Source organism: Hemicordylus capensis, chromosome 5 (assembly GCF_027244095.1).
Source record: "Hemicordylus capensis ecotype Gifberg chromosome 5, rHemCap1.1.pri, whole genome shotgun sequence".
Taxonomy (NCBI): domain Eukaryota; kingdom Metazoa; phylum Chordata; class Lepidosauria; order Squamata; family Cordylidae; genus Hemicordylus; species Hemicordylus capensis.
The window spans coordinates 193,145,923-193,167,711 of record NC_069661.1 but is presented as its reverse complement, the minus strand read 5'-3'; the positions used below and the strand labels follow the sequence as shown (position 1 = coordinate 193,167,711).

The 21,789-nt window shown below is 39.2% G+C and overlaps 1 protein-coding gene across 6 annotated transcripts in view; it reads left to right on the top strand.

Annotated features, from left to right (window-relative positions):
* Positions 1–21,789, top strand: part of OSBPL8 (oxysterol binding protein like 8) — a 121,733-nt gene that overhangs the window by 55,907 nt on the left and 44,037 nt on the right. For 3 of the 6 annotated variants that reach the window (XM_053253241.1, XM_053253245.1, XM_053253240.1), the window contains 6 exons: positions 12,775–12,845; positions 15,255–15,368; positions 17,064–17,165; positions 18,000–18,203; positions 19,046–19,130; positions 21,328–21,499. In XM_053253241.1, coding sequence (XP_053109216.1) covers positions 12,775–12,845; positions 15,255–15,368; positions 17,064–17,165; positions 18,000–18,203; positions 19,046–19,130; positions 21,328–21,499 — 748 coding nt within the window. Of the gene's footprint in view, positions 1–412; positions 609–1,526; positions 1,659–4,772; positions 4,921–12,774; positions 12,846–15,254; positions 15,369–17,063; positions 17,166–17,999; positions 18,204–19,045; positions 19,131–21,327; positions 21,500–21,789 lie in introns of those variants that run through there. The other 3 variants (XM_053253242.1, XM_053253244.1, XM_053253243.1) reach the window with 3 other exon arrangements.

The following is a 21,789-nucleotide window of genomic DNA, read 5'->3' as shown; positions in this document are numbered from 1 at the left end:
ATGGTACTTGGAGACACACACAGCCCTATTCTCATGTCATGTGCAGGGTGAACACGTGTAGAGGAGGCACTGTGTGCATTCCGTTGAATGCCTGCATAGTGTGTACGTGCTCATGTAGATTGGGGGCAGAGCCTGCCACTCTGATTTTGCTCTCCCTTCATTCATTCACCCTGGAAATAGTGTAAGCACGGGCTTATAGTCTTAAGGCTTATTGTGGTGTTAATACAAATTTTAAAATGTCTTTCAAAAGCATTCTTTGAACAAAAACTTGGACGGAGTGACCCACTTGAACCTAATCTGTTGTCCTTAGTAAATCAGAGGTCTTGCTTGGGCTAAAATAAATGAAACTTGAGTAGTCAACAAGTGTGTGGGAGGAGCTGCAAAACAGAGCGGTTAGCACTGTGGATCTCCTGTAACAAGCTGCAGGCTGCTTTTATAAAAAGTGCTCGAGCTGTAACTTGATGTGCTGAAAGAAATTGTGCTTCAGCATAAATTGAGCCTACTTTGATTCTGTCAGATGACCACATAGGAATATTAGTTCATTTCACCATTCTTGTAATATAAATTTGTTTGGATTGCCAGTCTGTGAATTGGACACATCTCTGAAGGCAAGTATACTTATAAAGATTATGTTGATTTTCATAGGAGAGGAATATGTTGGGCTAAGCAATCTGTTGGCTAAATCACCTGTTATGCAGCTGTAACTTGGTAGCTACTAGCAGCACTTACTGTTAGCTTGACAAATAAAATTGGTGAGGAGGACCACATGTGCAGATTCATGTAGGTAATGTGAAGCTGTTTACAGGTTTTCTTTCAGGTAGCCTTGATTATGTAGCATTTCTGCCTAGTTAAATTAATCTTGACGTGTCTTGAGTCCATAAACAAACACTGCCACCCTAACACACACAGAATAGCTTCTATAGATTGCTTTTTGGGGAGAGCCATTTCAGCCGAAATACTAGATGTACGGTCTAGTATTGCCACAGCAGCAAAAGAAGTATTTTTTTCCTGACTGTAGGTGTGGTATCTGCTTCAGAGCCACTGTTCATGGTTCTGTTTATTTTAAGACAGTTTCATTTAGTGTTTATTGCAACTAGTGTTTATTATATGAAGCCAATCAATATTAGTAAGTAATTCTTTACATGCAATGTTTCTTCAAATCCCAGCATTTTAAAAATACACTGTGATAGAATCTCTCTGTGCAATAGCTTTATGATTGTTGTGGGGTTCATTTAGCATTCGACTGAATATCAATTGAGTAATACAAATTAACAGCAAGAAAATAGCAAAGAAGCAAGCAGGGATCTTTGCCAACAATAATGTGCTGTGGATTTCAATCTTTTCTGAAGACCACAATGATAGGAAACTGCTGTGGCTCAGTATACTTTGTAGTGAAAGGACTCCAAAGAGAGCCCCAACATCTGAATAAGAGTGTGTTATGAACTGAATCAAGTTGTGCTTGGTTCCTTCTGCTCTCCTTGATATAGGGCATGCAAAGGAGGAGAGTGTGACAGTTAGAGTGAGGGAAGGGGGCATCAATAAAGACAAGAGGAAAGAGGAAGATGAGCATGACAGGAAATGGGATGTATTTTGGGAGCAACGGTTATGAACTGGCAGACTTGGAAGGAAAACAGAGGCTATAGGAACATTAGGAAATGGTAAGAGATTTGGGACATCTAGGGAGTAGATGGAATGGCTGATATGAAACCTCTCTTCTGGTGATGGAAACTGAAATATGAAAATGCACTATTATTTCAGACCTCTATAAACAATACTAAGTTGGAGGAATAGTGTTCCCCATTCAGTTTTGTATCTGAGGTGATTAAAACAAAAGTCTTGTTAAAAGAAGAAATATATTGTACATTTAAAATAATCCCTAGATTTTGCAAAGAAGGGTTCTACCCTAGACTTGGTCCTGACAAGATAGTTTTGTGTGTGTGTGTGTGTGTGTGTGTGTGTGTAGGTATATATAGTTCCCTCTCCATGACTGAGCACTCCCTCATGAGAATTCATACCAGTAGTCTGGAGTTCATACCAGTACTACCTCAGTTAGGTCTGTGTGAAATTGCACTGCCTTCTCAAGCCATGTGCCAAATCACTAGTGTTCAGAGACCACTTTTAAGCAGAGAGGTGCTCCAGGAACAAGGATTAGTTTGTAATCTCCAGTACAAATGATCTGTGGGAAGGAAGCTAAAGTAGATATTGCATATTACAGCAAAAGGATCAATTCTCTAGTACAAAATATCAGTTCAAATTGCATAACTGAATAATGGTATGTTGTCTTATCAAATACTTCTTGTAGATAGCTGAACTAAAAACATCAGCTATTAAAATGTTATTGGGTGCACAATGGATAATGTTAATCCGTTTATCCTGTATTTTGAGTTGCTATATCTATCTGACACAGATTATATACACAACCTTCCTGAGTGTGCTTATGTGTTTCATTAATAAACATGTATTTGCCAAATAACAAAACCACCCAGAGACTCAAGTTTTGGGTGGTATAGAAATATTTTAAACAAATAAAATAAATAAATAAATAAATACAGTATAGAGCAGTGGGCACTTACAATGTTCTTAGTGGGCAAGAGGTGTTCAACGTCTCCCATTCCTGCCAGTGCTCTCTTGTGAGTTTTCTGCCAGGCCATTGCTCCTGTCGTCTTGACGAATTTCTAGTTTCAGAGCCTGGCTGGAGAATACATAAATGTTAAAAATGGTGTGTGTGGGGGGGGGTGATGTATAGAGTGGAACTGATGGATGGAGAAGGGTTAAGCATTCCCCTCCACTAACTTTTTTCCTCCCTGCAAGCGCCCCTCCCCTCCATGGTAGTGTTACCAGGGTGTCTTGCACTTCCCTTGTAACAACTAGCTCTGCCCCAGATTCTTGTAAATAGGACTGTGTATGTAGTGTACATCATTTATAAAAACTGTGAAACTGCAATTAGTACTTTTTCCTAGACAACATATTTTCTCTCTCATTCAAACTGGAACACTAGGACAGTCGCTGTGGTAAAAATGCTACAACAGATTGCATGTATGGGAAGTGAGCTCAATCGTAAGTCCCAGTTCCCATTTTCTGGCTGGTAGTGCTCCAGTCCATGCCCATGTGCATGCATACAAATGAGAACCAGAGAGCAGGAGCAAAACAATCTGAGCACAGGATGTTGCTGGGGAGCTTTGACAACATCCTGTTTCTACTTTGTTTTTCCAACCAGGAATTGAATCAGGGAGGCTGAGCTCCAATCCTTCTGTATAACCTGACAGGATGAGCCTTTTAAGCGGCTTGTGTTCTGTGTTGCTTCAGAACACTTGGTATTTAGTAATGAAAAGCATCTATAGCCCAAAAGAATAATACTAGAAGCTTGTATAGTAGGACTTCAGCCTACAAGTCACCAGATTTAAATCAAAAGCTCTTTTTACCTCAAAGTTCCCCTCTGTGTAGAATAAATAGTGGGAACTAAGTCATTCAGTTTTGTGAGTCTAAAGAGGCTGAAATCTGCAAACTTTAGCTGGGTTGTGGATCAGGTTGATATAGGAAATATCTTTCTCAGTTTGTTTCTACTGGGCTAAGCTCTTAGTTTTTTAGTTGATATTCATGTTGTGAATTCTGGTGAAATGTGTTCCTTTTTTGCCTTTGGCCACAAGAATCTAGAAGTAATGCCCAGTCAAAAAGAAAAAAACAAGTTTGGGAGGGGATGCTTTTTCAAACTGATTTTCTGTGTAAAGTTAATTGCTTGGAATAGAAATCAGGATAAATGGATACCTAATTAAGGAAGTGAATAATTTGCATGATATGCTGGTGAAGCAGGTAGATACTTCGATAATTCAGAATGAAGTTTTCAGAACACATTCTGGTCCAGTTTTGTTACCTGTTGGGCTTAAAAGGTGACTTGTTTGGTTTATTGACCATTGGTGTTACATTAAGCAAACATGGTAGCTTGTTTTTTAATGTTATATCTGCATATTGAAAGAAAATCAAAATACTTAATGGAAAAAAAGCCCCCTCTCATAGAGCTTTTAGCTTATTAAAAGTGAAGTCATCAATAAAAATTTTGTTGGTTTTTTGGCACTATATTAATGCCAAAAGCTAGGAAGCTTCTAATGACTTTGGCAAACACCTAACATTTGGTGATAATTTCAATTACATTTGAGTTGGTAGCAGTCTTATTAAAATGTGACTTTAAAATACATGATTAATACTCCAGTAATATTGCATTCAGAAACAAAACAAATTTCTTTCAGAGGATCTATGTGGATTTTGAATTCACAGCAGTTTCTTCTGGTAAATGCTACCCAGTCAAGATCCGATAATAAAATAAGGAATCCCTTCTCTAGTAGTCTTCATTTTTGTGGTGATATCTGGTTTTAGAAATATGCCATGTTGGCTCTCTGGTTGTTCTGTATGCATTAATGTTGGGCTTGAATAATTAGGCAGGAGTTAACTCCTCCATTGTGATATACATTGTCATGACAGTTGTCTGGTGCCTGCAAAACAATGAGAGTAACAGCTTGTCTTGAGGCACACTGAAAGAAATATGAAATGCCAGTTGTGGAGAAATGGCAGCAACTTGAAATGAATTTATAAACATCTCTTGGCTTTATGGCCAACTTCCCGGCCTCAGGTGTATCTTTTCATTCTAATGTGCACGTAGCACTTGATCTGTGGCTCTTTCTCTCTCTTGCATGTAGCTAATCTGAATGTTAGAGGAAAGCCTCTTTGCAACATTCCTATTTCAACCAGCCTTCTGAATGACAATAATCATTATACAGAACATCTAACTCATGAAGGAAGAGGGTCCACTGCGGCGTAGGTTTTCTTCATGTGCTGGGGTTTCGTTACATCCACGAGCTGATGGTCGAAAACTTGTCCGGAATGCTTCATTCGGAGGATACAATGAATTTCTACCAGTCTTTCGAGGTTTGTTTTGTCTAGCTTTCTTGTGCTGTATGTTGTTGCAAACTCAATTCTTCTTGTGAAGGCTTTCCCAAACACTGCCTCTTTAAAACAAAAAACTATGAAGACTTTCTTCTGAAGAAGCTCCACTGGTATTACGCGTGCGTACATGCAGTCAAAGGAAAAGTAACAAGATTTGAAATTATGGATAGCAACCAGACTATGTGTTAGTCATAAATAAGCACCATTGACTCACCAAGTCTCATTAATTCCATTGGGACTTTGTCTGGATGCTGACCAATAGTTTCTTCCTGGTTGGGGGAGGGGTGTGCATGTTTCAGAGTGCATCTTCTTTAAGCTCTGCAGAAATGTGTCTGGCCTGTTCTAGTTTGAGAAAAATGATTGTATTTTATTATTAGGAAGATACTTGACTGAATAGGAGTAGTGTTCTGTTCTTGTTGGCCATTGAAAGTCCCTTCAGCACACATGAATAGCCAACAAAATATTTTTCAAGTAAATGGAACATAGTTGCTATGTTCTGCTAAGTACCAGCACTTCTGAAATTTGGAGTAGATCATATTTAGGACTTTTCTAGCCCTTTGATTGTATAAATCAATTTTAAAAATGTAATGAGGTTATGTAAAATCAATGTTTTGTCATTAATCTTCATACAGTACTCTTAATCAGCATGTTATATGTGGTGTCATGTCTATAGTTGGTATCAGTCCAAGTAGATTTAATTGGTCTCAAGAAATGCAAATAGAAAAAGTAAACGTTTTTATTAAAAATTATAATTGTTGCAGGGAAAGGCACCCTTTTATAACTTTAACTAAATAGATTTTAATGTACCTACTCTTTCTATTTTGGTATGTAGTTTGACAACATATATATACTGTCAGTTTTTTTTATAAATTAGAAGAAATAATCCCTGTGTTTATGTTTTTTTTGGTGGAAACAATATAAATTTGCACAACAAAGGAAAATGGCAAATGGATTTGCTTCACTTGTTTCCCTGCAGTTATAATCAGTTACTGCAAAGTTCTGAGTTAGTAAGGAGATAAACTTTACTCGGGCTCAGGCTTGTACTGGCCCACATGGCAACAGGGCATATTCCTGGTGTGTCCCACCTGCAGGGTGCCCTTGTGCCCCGCTGCACTCTGCAGCAGTACTCCCACCCTTAAGCACCCATTCTGCTCAAAACCCTGCACCCTTCCAACATACACTCCACCGCGCTCTCAGTGCCCCCAATCCGACCCTGCTCAGGCCCAAATGTAGTGTAGGCTTCCATTAGTGTTTCTAATTGGCCCTCACTGTGTGTACATCTAAGGAAGTGCCAGCTATCTTGCACAAATACTTAAAGGTATGTGCCCACACTTTAGCTCAACTTACATTGTTTCCAGTGGAAGTTATGCTCCTGAAGTTTTGGTGTACAACTTTAGGTGTTTGTGCTCATGCACAAGACCATCTGAGCTTCCTTAGACACCCGCAGTAGTGTGGGCCAATTGGCAACATAAGTGTAAGCCAATATACCATGTGGGCCACTATTTCCTATATACTTCCCATTTTTACTTGCTCAGAAGACCTCTTGGTTATCATCAAACTTTGATATTGCTACCTCATTTTTTTAAAGGGAACACAACTATCAGAGTGCACTGGAAATCTTGTTCTCCAACATGGCAGATCTAGAGATGAACTATACTAAGTGCTGGCACTGTAAATATTGTATGTTATGTTCTTGGCACACCTGAGTATTTTTCCAGTACTGAAATCTAGAGCAGTTAATGAAAGCTCCTGGCACTCAGCTGATAAAGCCTTGAGCAGGAGATTCAAATGCAAATAGTTGAAGTAAAGGATTAGGCAACTGTATGTGTTAATATCAGTTACGATGTTTGGTAACTGATATTATTGTAAAAGAGCATTTTCTTTGCGTTTTTATGTAATGGCCATATTAGTAGAGTACTAGCCGACCCCGCACAGAGCATCTGTGTGCTCTTTGAGGCCAGCGGTTACCTCTTTTCCCCCACCACATTCTGCTCCAGTCTCCGCTTCCAGGCCCAGCCGCCTCTTCTCCCCACCGCCACTTCTCCCCCCCCCACTTTCTTTCCCCCCTCCTGGGCCTTGCCTCCACGTCCAGGCCAGGCCCGCCACCACCTCTGGCCTCTGCGGCCAGGCCTGCCGCCACTGCGGCAACCAATCCTCCTGAGTGCGCCTCAGCCAATCAGGCGCATCCGCTGCCTAGCCTGGGACACACATTCCAAGGCACACCCAGGAGAATTATATAGAGAGATTGTGTCTAAGCACTTGCCACTTTGCTTGGCTGAAATGCAAAAGGAGTCACTCATGAGGAGTCACTGGTTGCCATTTATGGGGGTATGGAAGCATTAATATGAGATACTTTTTAAGATTACATATTAACAGGGAAACAGCTTAGCAGCATGTGTGTGATGGTGGCAATATGAATATTCATATACTCCTTTTCAACAATAACGAACAAATTCCCAAGGCAGTTTACATAACGAAAATAGCTCTATTTTCCAAAAGGGACTACAATCTAAAAAGAAACTGGAGACACCAGAAGTTGCCACTGGAGGGACACTGTCCTGAAGACAATTGTTTTCTCCCTGCTATGCACCCTTTTAAATGCCTCTTGGTCCAGTTAGCAGAATTCTTTGCCTAAAACGTGGTTTGAACCACAGAAAATAACACGTATATTTGGAGCTCCAGTTTTGCTCCTGCAGTCCCTACTGCCAAAGAAGCAAACTGGTTTTGCAAAGAGGGGTCTCTTCAGGAATTGAACTGCAGCAGTGAACACTTCGAAGGAAGTTCCAGCTTTGAGTGAAAATTGCTTGCTCAGTAGTAAATTTACATGGATTGCAGCCCTGGTTCTTATTTGAAACTTGTATGAAGTGAACTTATCACTGTATCATATAATGTGTATACTATAGTTTCTAAGCTTGTATATTGGGCTTTGCGTATGTTATGATTCTGCAGGACTTCAGTAAAAATGTAGAATATGGTGTTTACGTAGATATGAGCTTTCTGAGAATCTCTGTTGCATTTTTGGAAGGCTAGTTATAGCCCTCATATGAAGATATACTTAAGTATGTGGGCAACTCATGATGAAATGCCAAATAAATTTACCGGATAAGGTTTTCAGGACTTTAGTACCCAGTGTAAGAAAGAAATATCCTTTTTCAACTTATTTCAAAAAACCACATGGTATCCATTATTTTAAATTCCATGCTATTCTAATAGGTCAGTAGTTGGCCTTTGGTCCATGTTTTTAACAGTTTGTGTATGTGATCTTATTTGCTCACTTATTTGCTCGTTATAAAGGGTAGAGTAGGAACATAGGAAGCTGCCATATACTAAGTCGGAACATTGGTCTATCTAGCTCAGTATTGTCTACACAGACTGGCAGTGGTTTCTCCACGGTTTCAGGCAGGAATTTCTCTCAGTCCTTTCTTGGAGAAGCCAGGGAGGGAACTTGAAACCTTCTGCTCTTTCCAGAGCGGCTCCATCACCTCAGGGGAATATCTTAAAGCACTCACATGTGGTCTCCATTATCAACCAGGGTGGACCCTGCTTAGCTAAGGGGACAAGTCATGCTTGCTACCACAAAACCAGCTCTCCTCTTGAATCTAGAGGTTTTTACTAAATCTGAACAGGTGAATTCTCTATAGTCGACACCTATTTGAAATTCAAAAATATTTTCTGGCCATATAATTGTCTTGTTTTCATTGATATCCTGTGATGGGAAATCCACTAGTCTGTGACAAGTGAAAAAAATCCGGACAAGCAATGTACTGTACCAATATAGTTTGATGAGTTTAAAAAAATGGTTTCGCTGTTGAACAGAGCCAACATTGCTTGACCCCTTACTGAGTCCTACAGATTTCAAGCAAACTGATCTAAATGTATTATTCTAAACCCACCCACCCAGAGAAAAGGGAGAGAACAATTATCCCAGGCTTTGCACATGGACAGAGTCCACCTCAACATTGACATATGGCACATGAGAAGGAGCCTCAAATGAATGTTCAACCTCCAGGACTTTGAGCGGCCTGACCTGCATTGACTTTAATCTAAATGGGTATGGATTGGAAGCAAAGTGTTTATATTTTACCAGTTTCAGATAGAAGGGGGCATGCTAAATGTGATCTGGTTTCTTTATAGACTTGGGATATATGCAGTATGCTAGTCTCTGGTTTATTCAAGGTCTTTGAGAACTCTGTCAGTTAGGGATAAGCTGTGCAAACACAAGATTGCTTTAAGGTTACCCATAGGTGAATTCATAGCACCTGGGAATCAAATTAGTTCTGCCTCTTTCCTGTGCCTTCTGCCTCTGCGCTTGCTAAATATTGCAGACAGAGATTCAAAGATTGGTCTCAGAAATGTAGCATTTTTTTAGGACATACAGGATGAAAAAACGGGGTTGTTTCTGCCTCAGTGCTAGATGTTTTGCTGAAATAATATTGCATGATTTCTTAAGGCAGATCTAAGATGTGCAGGTCTGACTCCTCCACACCTGGCTGTGGTCATTGCATTATTCTTTTTATGGAGACATCAACATAATTGAAAGCTAAAGTAGTTTGCTAATTTAGATTAGCGATCTTAACAGGTATAATTTTGTTGGCTAACGATTTAGGATCAAGAAAGCAATATGTGACAAATTTGACAAACCCTGTTGTCCTGAACCAGAAGAGGGTCTGAAAGAATCATTATATGAAGATCACATTGATTGATTTTTTTTTAAAAAAAAGATTAAGTTACTAGTTAACAATAATGATTTGACTAAAACAAATGTGGTAGTACCTTCACTGCTCCCCCCCCCAAAAAAAATGATTCAGGAGGACATCAAGCCCAGTGTTCAGGGTTTTCCCCCCCAAAAAAATTCATTTTGATTTTACTTCTTCAAGGACTGGAAAACAGCCTGCATATCAGATGCTGCTCTGAGGCCACACTAGAGAGGAAACTCTGAAGATAAACAGCATGGCAAAGAAAGGGAGAAGGGGGTAGGATTTCTGCCCCTCTCCCCCAGTGCTCACTGAGGGAATTATTCATTATTACTACTACTACTACTACTACTACTACATTTTATATCCCGCTCTTCCTCCAAGGAGCCCAGAGCAGTGTACTACATACTTAGGCTTCTCTTCACAACAACCCTGTGAAGTAGGTTGGGCTGAGAGAGAAGTGACTGGCCCAGAGTCACCCAGCAAGTCTCATGGCTGAATGGAGATTTGAACTCGGGTCTCCCCGGTCCTAGTCCAGCACTCTAGCTGCTATACCACGCTGGCTGTTGGAGATTTCCCCCCCCCCCCTTTTGAACTTGAAAGTCAGCAAATGCACAGTGATTAATTAAAACAGTGAGTTCAGTTATGGAATGTTTGTTGTGGTTAGTGCTGTTGGGTGCCTGGCAGTACAGGATGTATTCATCTGCTAATGTCCCACTCTGAGATAGGTGGCTTCACAGGCCACTGGAGTGATGAGGTCTTGGATCACTGGATAGTGATCACTGTCCCGAATGGATAGATTGAGTGAGCAAATGGACAGTTACTGTTTAATTCTTTTTCATATCACTTAATATTTCCCATTATCAAGTAATTTTACAGGATCAGTATACTTTTTCCTGACTTCCTTTTCTGTTAATAAGCCTCTAATGCACCGGCTTCCTGTATGTGTCGTAGACTTTTCTGTCTAATATGTTAGCCATCTAATACCAGTAGTCTGTGACACCGTATATTAATCACTTGTACATAAAAATTAGCAATGTAATCTAGAAAGGTTTTTAATAGTTTTGAAATTTGACTTAAAGCTCAGCTGCCTACTGATTGAACTCTTTATTGTCCTGCGTCAGTACTGGAACACAACAGCATCAGTGACAACTGAACCCAAACTAGGGCTGGAAATGTAATGGTTTAGTCTAGTGCTGAAATCAGGACGAAGAAAACATGAGTAAATTCAAGGAAATGATTACATGAATTAACTGCCTTCTGTAGTGCATTATGTCTCGGTACATGAGCATATTCAATTTTCAGCTAAAAGTTAAATGCAGTCAACTTCTTGAGTGAGAGCTTTGCATTGCATGTTAATTGTAAAGAGTCTCTTATTAAGCAGTTAATTATCAGATTGCTGCTCATAAACTCGATTCCTAACACTGAGTCTGTTTTGTTTTGCCTTCTTTGTATCATAAATTTATTTGTATGTGGTGGTTGCCTTTTGTTTTTCTGCAACTTGCTGAAGATAAATATTCTAGATGTGCATAGTTTGTTTTTCAAGAAACTGCAGTGTAGAAATTTGTATCGGTAAATGTATATCCCACACAGTTAAATGTAGATCAAACAAGTGTGTATGCATGGTGTTTATATAATTTTTTTATAGGTCTTTGGTGAAATTGCCCTATTCATTGCACATCATCACTGATGGACATTATACTCCAGCTGAAAGGAAAAGAGGAGATGCGGGGTTCAAATGAATATTCAGCCATGAGCACCTCAGTCTTCTAAAGAGCCTGCCATCCTGGCTGTGATTCAGAGAAAGGACCTGTATTTGTGAGGGGGAAACGAAGCATTCATCTAGCTTGTTTCTGCTGCAGTAGTTGCCTCAAGTTCTCTCTTGAAGAGAAGAGATATTAAGGAACAAGTGACTCTCTTGTTCTGGCTCGGGAAATGACTGAGGCACAAAAATGATACAAAGCTTCGGTTATATGTGCAGTTCTCTCTCCTACACATCTGTTCTTTGGAAGTTGACTATTATAATATGTCAAAGCTTATGAAAATATTACTCCAGACCTACTGAAGGACAGGAATCCATGGAGTGGTGGGAGGGAGCAGAATTGCAGCTGCTGACTCCACCACTCCCAACAATCTCCATTAATTCATGTGGAGATATCAAGATAGCTCCCTCCTCCCTCCCTTTCTCGAGTTTGTTGGGAGTGGTAGTCAGAAGCTGCAATTCTGCTCCCTCCCACCGCTCCATGGATTCCTGTCCCTCACTAGGTCTAGGGTAATATTTTCATAAGCTTTGACATATTATAATGGTCAACTTCCAAAGAAGAGATGAGTGTAGAACTGCATATGATATAACAAGCTTTGCTTGCTTTTTAAATAAAAAATATTTAATTAAATAAATAAAAGCTGTAATGTATAGACTTTGGACTGGAAATCTTGAGGGGTTGTTTTTTTAGAGTTCCTAGTCTGTGTACACAGCCTGAGCACATACGTTGGCTCTGCTCAGACTTTTGCACCAGCTTTGAAGGTGAGGCTAGCATGCATGATTCTGCTCCTCCATCTTGTGATGTCCTGTAGGAGTAGAAACATTTAGAATAAGAATTTATTAGAGTCATTCAGGCCCTAAATTTTAAGAAAACATACGCATTTTGAATGCAGTCTTCATCAGGTATACTTTTTGTGGCAAGGATGAAGTAAGTTTGAATCTACATATTCAGGTTTAGTGTGTTGCATATGATGGTCAATCTATCCTAATTTGCCTCTGGATTTAAACGCTTTGCACCTCTAAGTGTGCACCTCTCCTAAATGTTTTGTTGTGCTACATTCTGCTGGTGACTGCATATTTTGGTTTTATATGAGAAACTGAGGTACTTTTGAGTTTCCAGAGGTAAGAAAGAAAAAGTATTATTAATAAAGACTATTTGGAATGTTGACAGTTAATTACCACTGATTAAGCACTGGAATTTTAACCAGCCACAGTAAAAGATTAAAAGGGTGGGAATAAAAGCTTCTGGTTTTCTAATTGTAATAATACTGGAATTCTATTTGATGAGAAAATGAAATTTTACTTCAGTTCTCAACATACTTCCAATTTAAGGGGGCTGGTGTATTGCTGGATTGCTGCAGCTATGATTTCTCCCCTTAGGTTTTGACAAAGGGAAGGATGATGCATCACAAAGTAAAGATGATTCTGCACAGTCAATGTCAAAAAGCAAGGTAAGCACGAGATTCCAGTATGCAGCATAATTGAGTTGGTTACTCTTAAATGAATTTGGGCACTGTAATATTGTTGTACTTCAGTGTATACTAAGTTAAAAGTATGACACACTTAAAATTATTATTTGTACATTCAATATTAAAGTATGTTCAAGTCCAGTGCTTCTTAATACTACTGTGTTCTCCAGGGTCAGCATGCTGGGTAGCTGTCAAGGCCACAGCCCAGCAGAAGGCCCACCACTGAAGGAAGTTTCTGGGCCAATTTCCAGTTTCTCAGTGAGAGAAATGTGCAGCAGCAGAATAAATGGAATGCAAGAGATTTGCACCATGTTGCTTGCTCAGGATGCCCTCCCCATCAGAAAGTGGGAGATTATCCAGTTCACTTGTGATGGAGATGGCAACTTGCGAACCCATGATAGTAACTTAAAATTACATAAGATCTTCCGCTATAAGGTTGTGCGAAGCTTCAGCTGAATCGAGACTATTAAGTCAACTTGACTTGGTAAATGAAGCACCACTGCATGTACAGAACTTTCTCAGATTTGAAAAGCATGCTGAAAGGTCTGTGTATGCAGTGGTGCTTCATTTATCAATATCTCCCCCCTCCCCGCTTACTATAATGCTGCAGTGAAACTTCTTTTTGGATTGTCTAGAAGCGACTGCTGAAGCATCACTGGACATATGTACTACTGTTTAGAAAAGAGAATAAAGTTCAGGAAGGGGCTAGTCAAATTGGGGTGGAGTTCAAGGGCCCATGTCTAAGGGCTTGCCAGCAGACTCCTGAAGAAGAGGATGATGCTTGCTGTTGCCCACCACTTCCTGGTAAGCTTCTCAATCAGGTCCTGCTGCCTGACAAACTTCAAATAATAGTGGGCAGCAGCAGACATCCTCCAGTGCATGGGGCTATTTTAATTTTCCAGATGCCCCACCTCCTGACATGTCAGCACTGGAAAAGCCAATGAGGCACCATCTCATTAGCTGAGAAAAGTTGGATTAGATTTCCCAATACCAAGCACTATTGGGGACAACGAGCAGGGGGCCATTTGGATTTCCCTGATGCCCTGTCTTTGCATATCAACCTGCATTCCCAATACGTTAGCACCCCAATTCTAGGGTTTTGCCCAAGGGTTCTCTGCTACTTGCTTTGGCGCTGATATAGCTTGTGCTTGCCTATACAGAGGCTTGATAAATTGGAGCTTTGATGTATGGATGCCTGTGTTGGAATAGCGCATCAAAATAGCAGGAGCCATCTGTTTTAAATACTTAAATGTGTAAAATAGGTTTTGGAAAAAAGTTAGCCTTAAGTCCAGTTAGCACATAGTTGGTTCCAAGACATCTTGCTGTTAATCAGGTCTTGTCAATCAAACTTGTGCATTGGTGCACAGGGAAACAAATACCTTGTAACCCATCCAAAGATTATTTTTAGTCGATATCAGATGCTTACTGAGGAGTTCCTAGTGAGTAAACTTGGTTATAATATCAAACAGTGATACGTGATAGACTGCTGTGTTACAGCTCTGCAACTTTACAAGGTCAATCTACTCTTTTCATCCAGTTTTTTTCCACCAGTTGGGCAACAAATATAAACACACAATTTTTAGACCTTTTGAAGACCTTTTTATTTATATTATGTGATATCTCACCAGCACACAGTTTTAACTGACTTAATAAGGAATTATTTTAGCTGGTATAGCAGCTAAACTGTTTAAGTGAGGTGAATTTATGGATCTTTAGAAGCATGGAGAAGCAAACTGTGGTGGTGTGTGAGAGAGGCACCTGTACACATTCAGGAAGCAGATCTAATATTAGTCTGGAGGATTCCCATATTTTTCTTGATGGGGCAGGGGGTAAGTGCAGTAGTAGCATTTATTTAGTCATTTAACACATTTTTATACCACCCAAAACTTAGGTCTCTTGGTGGTTTACAACAAAGTAAAAACAGAAAACGTAAAACAGTTAAAACAAAAGAACAAAAAATTAAAACATTACAATTTAAATTTTTTAAAATAATATTTTAAAACTATTAAAACAATATTTAATTAAAAGCCTGGCTGAACAGATGTCTTTAAATACTTTTTTAAAGTCTTTAAAGAGTCATTTGGCAAGATAAAGTTGTTTTCTGTTGCATTTGTAAAGCTCAGTTGGTTTGTTTCATCAGGTTTTGAGCCCTGTCCTTCAAACTAAGTAACTGCTAAGGTGTTGGCAAAACAAGCTAAGCACTTGAAGCATTTCCTTAAGGATTTATTTGCAAGTTATTTTGGTCTGTCTTTATCAAATGAAGCAACATCAATATAACATTTAAAGAGAGCTGCAACATGGAATTATTTTCTGTATTTTACTGGATTGGAGCTTGCCTGAAAGAGAACTAGTTGAACTTCATTACTGTCTCTTGTATACGTATACTTTTAGTCAGAATCTAAGCTGTATAATGGCTCTGAGAAGGACATTGCCGCTGCTGCTGCTGCCACCACCACCACCACCACCTCTTCTGCCACCAAACTCACAAAGAAGGAGTCTCTTAAGGTCAGTTGGTTCCCTAATAAACATACCTACTATTTCTAGACTCATGACAATGCAGTACACCTTTCAGTGGACTCTGAAGCTAAATATGAAGTAGGTTAGAGCTTTAAAAAAACAATAAGATGTTGCAAGGTTTGCCGCTATTTGGGCAATGTTGTTTATATTTTTATCTAGAAAAATAACTACAGGATGCAGTGTGTTTGTCCAGTATGCTGATTCTATCATTTTAGAATATGGAACATGTGCAAAACAGGCTACACACGTGACTTGCAACAAAATGTTTCAGTGTATCCCCAACCCCATGAAGAATGAACCTGTTCATGGCTCCAACCAGCCTAAAATGGGATTCTTGGTGTGCTGTACAGGCCTTGTGGGGGGAAGAGGAGAGTTTCAGAAGGTGGGGAAGGGAAAGGAAACTCTGGGGGGGGGGATGTTTCCCCTTCCTACTCGCATAAGGCCTTCCTTTGCTGTGTTGTATAGCTCTAGAGGATCAGGTACTAATAGAAAGACAGTTGGGTTGCCAACTCAGAACATGGGCATTTTATTGATATAGAGCTGGGATGGGGAGGTTACTAGAAAATGGGGAAGGGAAAAGGTATCTTTTTTTCCCTTTTTGGTCCTCCTGAAATCTTCCTGTATCGGGAACGTGTTAATCTCATGTTATATACTCCCCCAATTCTAATCACTCGCCTGGATTTTTGCTACAAGCTTTTAGGAGTTGGAGCAGATGAATTCCATTTTTCCCATCCTTTTTTTAATAGTTTAACTGTTCCCATAACTTTGTGTTTCAACTGCTCTATGTCCTAAATTTCCCATAAGGTTCTTGAAGCTCACTGATCTATTGAGGAGGCGGCGGCGGCATTTATTTTTCTTAAAATTTATAAACATATGTACTTTGTGTACTCCCTGAATATGTAGAAACTACTGCCTTGCTTTCATTTAATTGACTCCAGGTTCTCAATCACCAGAGTTTCTATTAGAAGTAATAACTATGTTTTGTCTTCCATAAAGGCCTAGTTCTTACTGAGGTGGTAAACCTATGGATGAACTTTCCCACTTTTTTGTAAGGATGAAAATTTTGTCAGTCTAAAGATTGCTAGAAATGACTATTTTTCTAACTTGGGTTGTATATAATTTTAATAAGGGATTTTAGATTTACTGCTAATGCTAATGATAGGTAGAAAATAAATTTAAAGTCTCTGACAATGCATAGACAATACAAAAGAGGTAGAATTATATACTTATTTAAACCAGTGCAAATTGCTATAGGGATATACAATTTACCCAGTTTTATAGACCTCTTTTGCATGACATTTAGAAAGCAATGCATAGGGCTACAATGATCTAAGTTAGTCCGATGACAGTAACTTGGACTCTTAAGTACTTGGTGGTACACAATGGCAATCACCTTCTCTATTTTGGTAAGAGGTGTTGTTGTTAACCCAGGTGAAGAAGCCTCTTCCCTTTTTATATTGCATTGATTAAATCAGAAGCGGAGTCTTACCTTATGCCAAATAATGCTTACATTAGACAACCATCCTAAACCCTTTTTTTTTTTTTACAAAGGTAGGCATCTTGCAGAAGTTTTGATTTTGACATTTGCTTTCTCAAGGCAGTGACCTTGAGAAATCATGAAACATCATGTTGAATCATGAAACATCTTTCCATTCATGTATTACTCTATTCATTTCTTTACAGGTTCAGAAGAAGAATTACAGAGAAGAGAAGAAAAGAGCCACAAAAGAGTTACTTAGCACAATCACAGACCCATCTGTTATTGTTATGGCTGACTGGTTGAAGGTCAGAATCTGTATGTAACATGAGTGAAAGTTGTAGCTGCTGTTGATCTACCAGAATAGAAAAGAATTAAAATCCTACTTGGCTGCTGATTTAATGTTTTCCACTAGCAGAGAATTGCTTAATTATATCCCAGAGGCTCAGTATGTGAAGTGCAAGAAACTAAGAGCGATACCTAGCTTCTGCTTTACTACAGTTGCGATGACTGCATCTGTCTGCACTGACTAATTGGCATGAGGATCACTTTGTATTAAATAAAATGTGACAATGATTCCTCTAGTAAAAGCAAACGGAATATATTAGTGTACTCTTTTATTTTAATGCAGGTCCCTTCTTGGTCACTTGTCCCACTCTTCATGTGTGCCCCAGTTAAGTCTTGGTTTTTCTCTGAAATGAAATCTGAGCACAGGAAGCTGCCTTGAACTATGTTAGAACGTTGGTCCATCTAGCTCAGTATTGTCTACACTGACAGGCAGTGGCTCTCTAAGGAGATGCTGTCCCTACCTGGAGATGCCAGGGTTTGAACCTAGGACTTTTTGAATGCAAAACAGATGCTCTACCACTGAACTACACCCATCCCCAATCTGTCTACATAATAAATTTGATATCTGTAGATTAGACAGACAGACAGACATATATATATATTTATATATTTATATTTATTTATATATTAGAAAGTTGTGTTTTGGCCATGGATAATCCTATGATAGTCAGTTGTTTGACAGGTCCCTAAATATACAATAGGACTGGTCTTCTGTGCTTGGGAAAAAGCAGAGTGGGACTTAAATGTAAATCACCTTTATTTTTAAGAAAATACCTCTCTCTTTTCCTATTTAGATTCGTGGCACACTAAAAAGCTGGACCAAACTTTGGTGTGTGTTGAAACCAGGGGTGTTGCTTATCTACAAAACTCCTAAAAATGGCCAGTGGGTGGGAACAGTACTTTTGAACGCTTGTGAACTCATTGAGCGGCCTTCGAAAAAGGATGGATTTTGTTTCAAACTTTTCCATCCTTTGGAACAGTCCATCTGGGCTGTTAAGGTAAGTGAATGTGTTCTTAATGCAGGCAGTGCTGAGTAGAATGTTACACCAGTGATACGTAAAACCTTTTTGTGTGTGGTTAAATATTGATGATCTCAAACTATGCTCAGTTGTCATAGATTTGCCTAACAGCTTTCTCTTTGGCTGATTTTCTGTCATCTCCAAATGCAACTGCTATTTGTCATTCATTCTAAAAAAGTTGCAAAGGCTAGGTCTGACCTGATATGGACATGTAGTACTGTTCTGTTGCCTAGGTTCCTATGGAAGCCAGAGGGTACATTGAATTAGAGAGAGTAACAAGAAGGGAACATTGTATATGAATGGCCATGCATCCACTCTTGTCAGGTTATAGATACTGCTAGATTAATCTGTGTTCATTCTCTCTCTTGATTATACACATTTTGCACAGTAAGGCTAGTATAGTATCTCCTGTGTGATCCTTTCTATGCAAACTGTGTATGGGAAAACAAGATTGATAACTACATTCTCAGTGAAGAGTACATTCTCTTCCAAGGCATTGGAGTTCTTGTTATATTTAGTAGGCACTCTTCACTGCATGGAGGAAGCTGTGAATACCACGGGAAGGATGGAAGGTTGTACTGAAGGCATTTATTTTTAATACAGGCTCCCATTTCTGAAACTGAGTTGAGAAATGGGAGCCATAATTGAAAATTATAAAGCACAGATTCTGATAAAAGATTAGACTTGTCCCCAGTGAGTTGGCTTTGTTAGTTACTGCTGGCTGAAAGACAATCTGCCTGTTTTTTCTATCCTAGATAATTCATGAAAATATTGGATTCGAGGTAGCCTAATACTCTTGTATCTATTGCCTGTATTTTCAGGGTCCTAAAGGTGAAGCCGTTGGCTCAATAACACAGCCATTACCCAGCAGTTACTTGATCATCCGAGCAGCCTCAGAATCCGATGGTAAATAATAATGTTTGTGTTTTTTGAAAGGAATTGTTTATAGTTCTTTTGAGTGATCTTGAAGCTTATGCCACTAATGAATGAAATGTGAGTGTTAAATAATGTATACATAGTATAACCATTATTTCACGTTCTGCTAAATGCTATACTATGGTTTAAATAAAGAAGCAGGGGGAAACTCCTTCATGAGCCACCATTCTCAAATTCCAAAAATGTATTTTAAGTTGAAAATGAGAGGTGTGGCACAACAAATCTAAATGTTTCTTTAAAAACGATGGAAATTTATTTCTGGAAATATATATATTTAAAGGCAACACCATTAGTTTGGTTTACAGTCCAGATTTTTCTGCCTCTCCCACACCTTTTTATGCTCTTGTTATTCACAGTATGGCAAAAAGAAGTTGGCTATAAAAATATAATGTAATATGTGGGGGCTCTTTACTTAAATAATTTCAGCTATAGAAAGCTTAAGCTGAGATCCAGAGTGCACTTTTTATTTGTCTTCTCCTAAAAGTGGTCCCAGAGAAGCCTAATTCCCCCTCCCCCTGCCCCTAACTCCCAGGTTTAAAAAACAGTTTAAATATTTATTACACATATAATGTGCTTGTTCTTTGGAAAGCTCAGGGGATGTCATTTAGGGGACCAAGGCACAATTAAGTTACCATGCAGAACCACAATTGCGTTCTGACAGATTTGAGATTTGGGAATGTGTGTGTTTCCCACCCCACAATCTTCTGACTATGGTTGGAAACAAATCAAGATGAGTTGTACTGACAAAAGCATTTGATATAAACTGTGATCTGAACCCCATTTCAAACCTTAGTGTGCTGCAGACAACTTGATTAGAATAAATAAAGATTGGTTTGACTGTAATGACTGATATTGGTTTGTTTCTAACTACAGTATGAAGTAGCATTCTTCCGACTGGCATGTGGACAGATAATGACGGAGTGTGCACTTGCAAGGCTAGGAGATGTTGGACAGAACCAAGATTTAACCATGGTTCTGCATGATGTTTGAACGGGCTCTTGGTTTTATTACAGTATCATTTGCCTTCACAGTTGACAGTTTTATGGTACCAAAACATCTATGAACAGTTTAAGGGTTCTGGGGAGGCTGCATTAAAAAGTTTAAGGGCTCAGGTGTATGTGCAGAAGTTTGAGGCAGTGCTTTAGATTTCAGTCTTAAGTGTTGTCTTAAAATAACCATTCTTGCTTGCCAAACTCTTCCAGAATGACCTAAGCAGATCACTGTTATACATTATACGATATTATATGTATGAATTTATTTATCTGTCTTTCTATAATGCCTGATATGTACATCTCTAGGTGGTGTTTATATTGTATTACCCTGGGTTCCACTTTTAATTAGGGTCATAGGAAGCAGCTTCATACTGAATCAGATCATTGGTCCACCTAGCTCTGAATTAGCTATACTGACTGGCAGAGGTTTCAGACAGGAGTCCCTCCCAGTCCTTCCTGGAGGTGGCAGGAATTGAACTTGGGGCCTTCTGCATGCAAAGTAGATGCTCTGCCACTGAGCTTCAGTTCCATCCCCACGAAACAAAACAAGTAGGCCACCACTGAAAGGCTTGAAGATGTATTGTATCTGGATACGGTGTGAGTTACGGGGGAAAAGTTCTATATATTTTTTTAAAAATGTATAAAGGTTCTAGTTGCTGAATTCTGGAACAAGGGATGGCGCAGAGATGTTTATAAAAGCAGCACTAATTTGAAAAGGTAACCATTGTCTCCAGTGTTCCCTCTAACAGGGATTCCCAGATATTGACAACTACAATCCCCAGAATCCCCAGCTGCAATACCTTTTGCTTGGGAATTATGGGAGTTGTAGTCAACATCATCTGGAAATCCCTGTTGGAAGTAACACTGTCTCGTTTTTTAATATATCTGAGACTAAAACTGCCAGTTCAAAACATGCTTACCTGAAAGGAAGTCCTGTTAAAGTAAATAGGTCTTGAGTAAAGCTAGTTTGAATCAGTCTGTAAAAGAGATCTTTAAAAAGAATGTTGAAGACCACAAGGCATCTTTCCTGATCTTGTATACGTGTTACACTGTCTCTCAGTTCAACACAATTCAGTGCTTTAAAAATAAAGCATCTGAAGTGCACCCTCTACTGTCCCATATCAAATGTGAAATCAATATTGGGTATTTTACTACTAAAATGTATTTCTTTTTAGGTAGGTGTTGGATGGATGCGCTGGAGCTAGCTTTGAAATGTTCAGGTTTGCTCAAGCGTACAATGATCAGAGAAGGTAAAGAGCATGATCTCAACTCCTCAACAGATGGTGCACATGTGTCGTTCTATGGTCTACTGCGTGCAAACAACGTGCATAGTAGTGAAAGCTTCCCGTAAGTCGGGCAAATGTTTAATATTTTTATAGGGAAAAGAAATTCTGAAGCCAATTAAGAGTAAAGTTTCAATTGTTTGTGTGATTCCCACTCCCCCACTCCCAGTTTTTCCTTGACTATCATTAGTTTACTTCGCAGGGGGTGGGGAGTGGGAGAAGGGTATCTATAGAGTTTCACCTTTTAAAGGCCAACTATGTGGTTCTTATTTTTCTCTCTAATCTCTGAGGCAAATTAAATTTTATGATGATATGCTGGCAGCCAAATACTGTCAGTGAGCCTGTTCACATGTA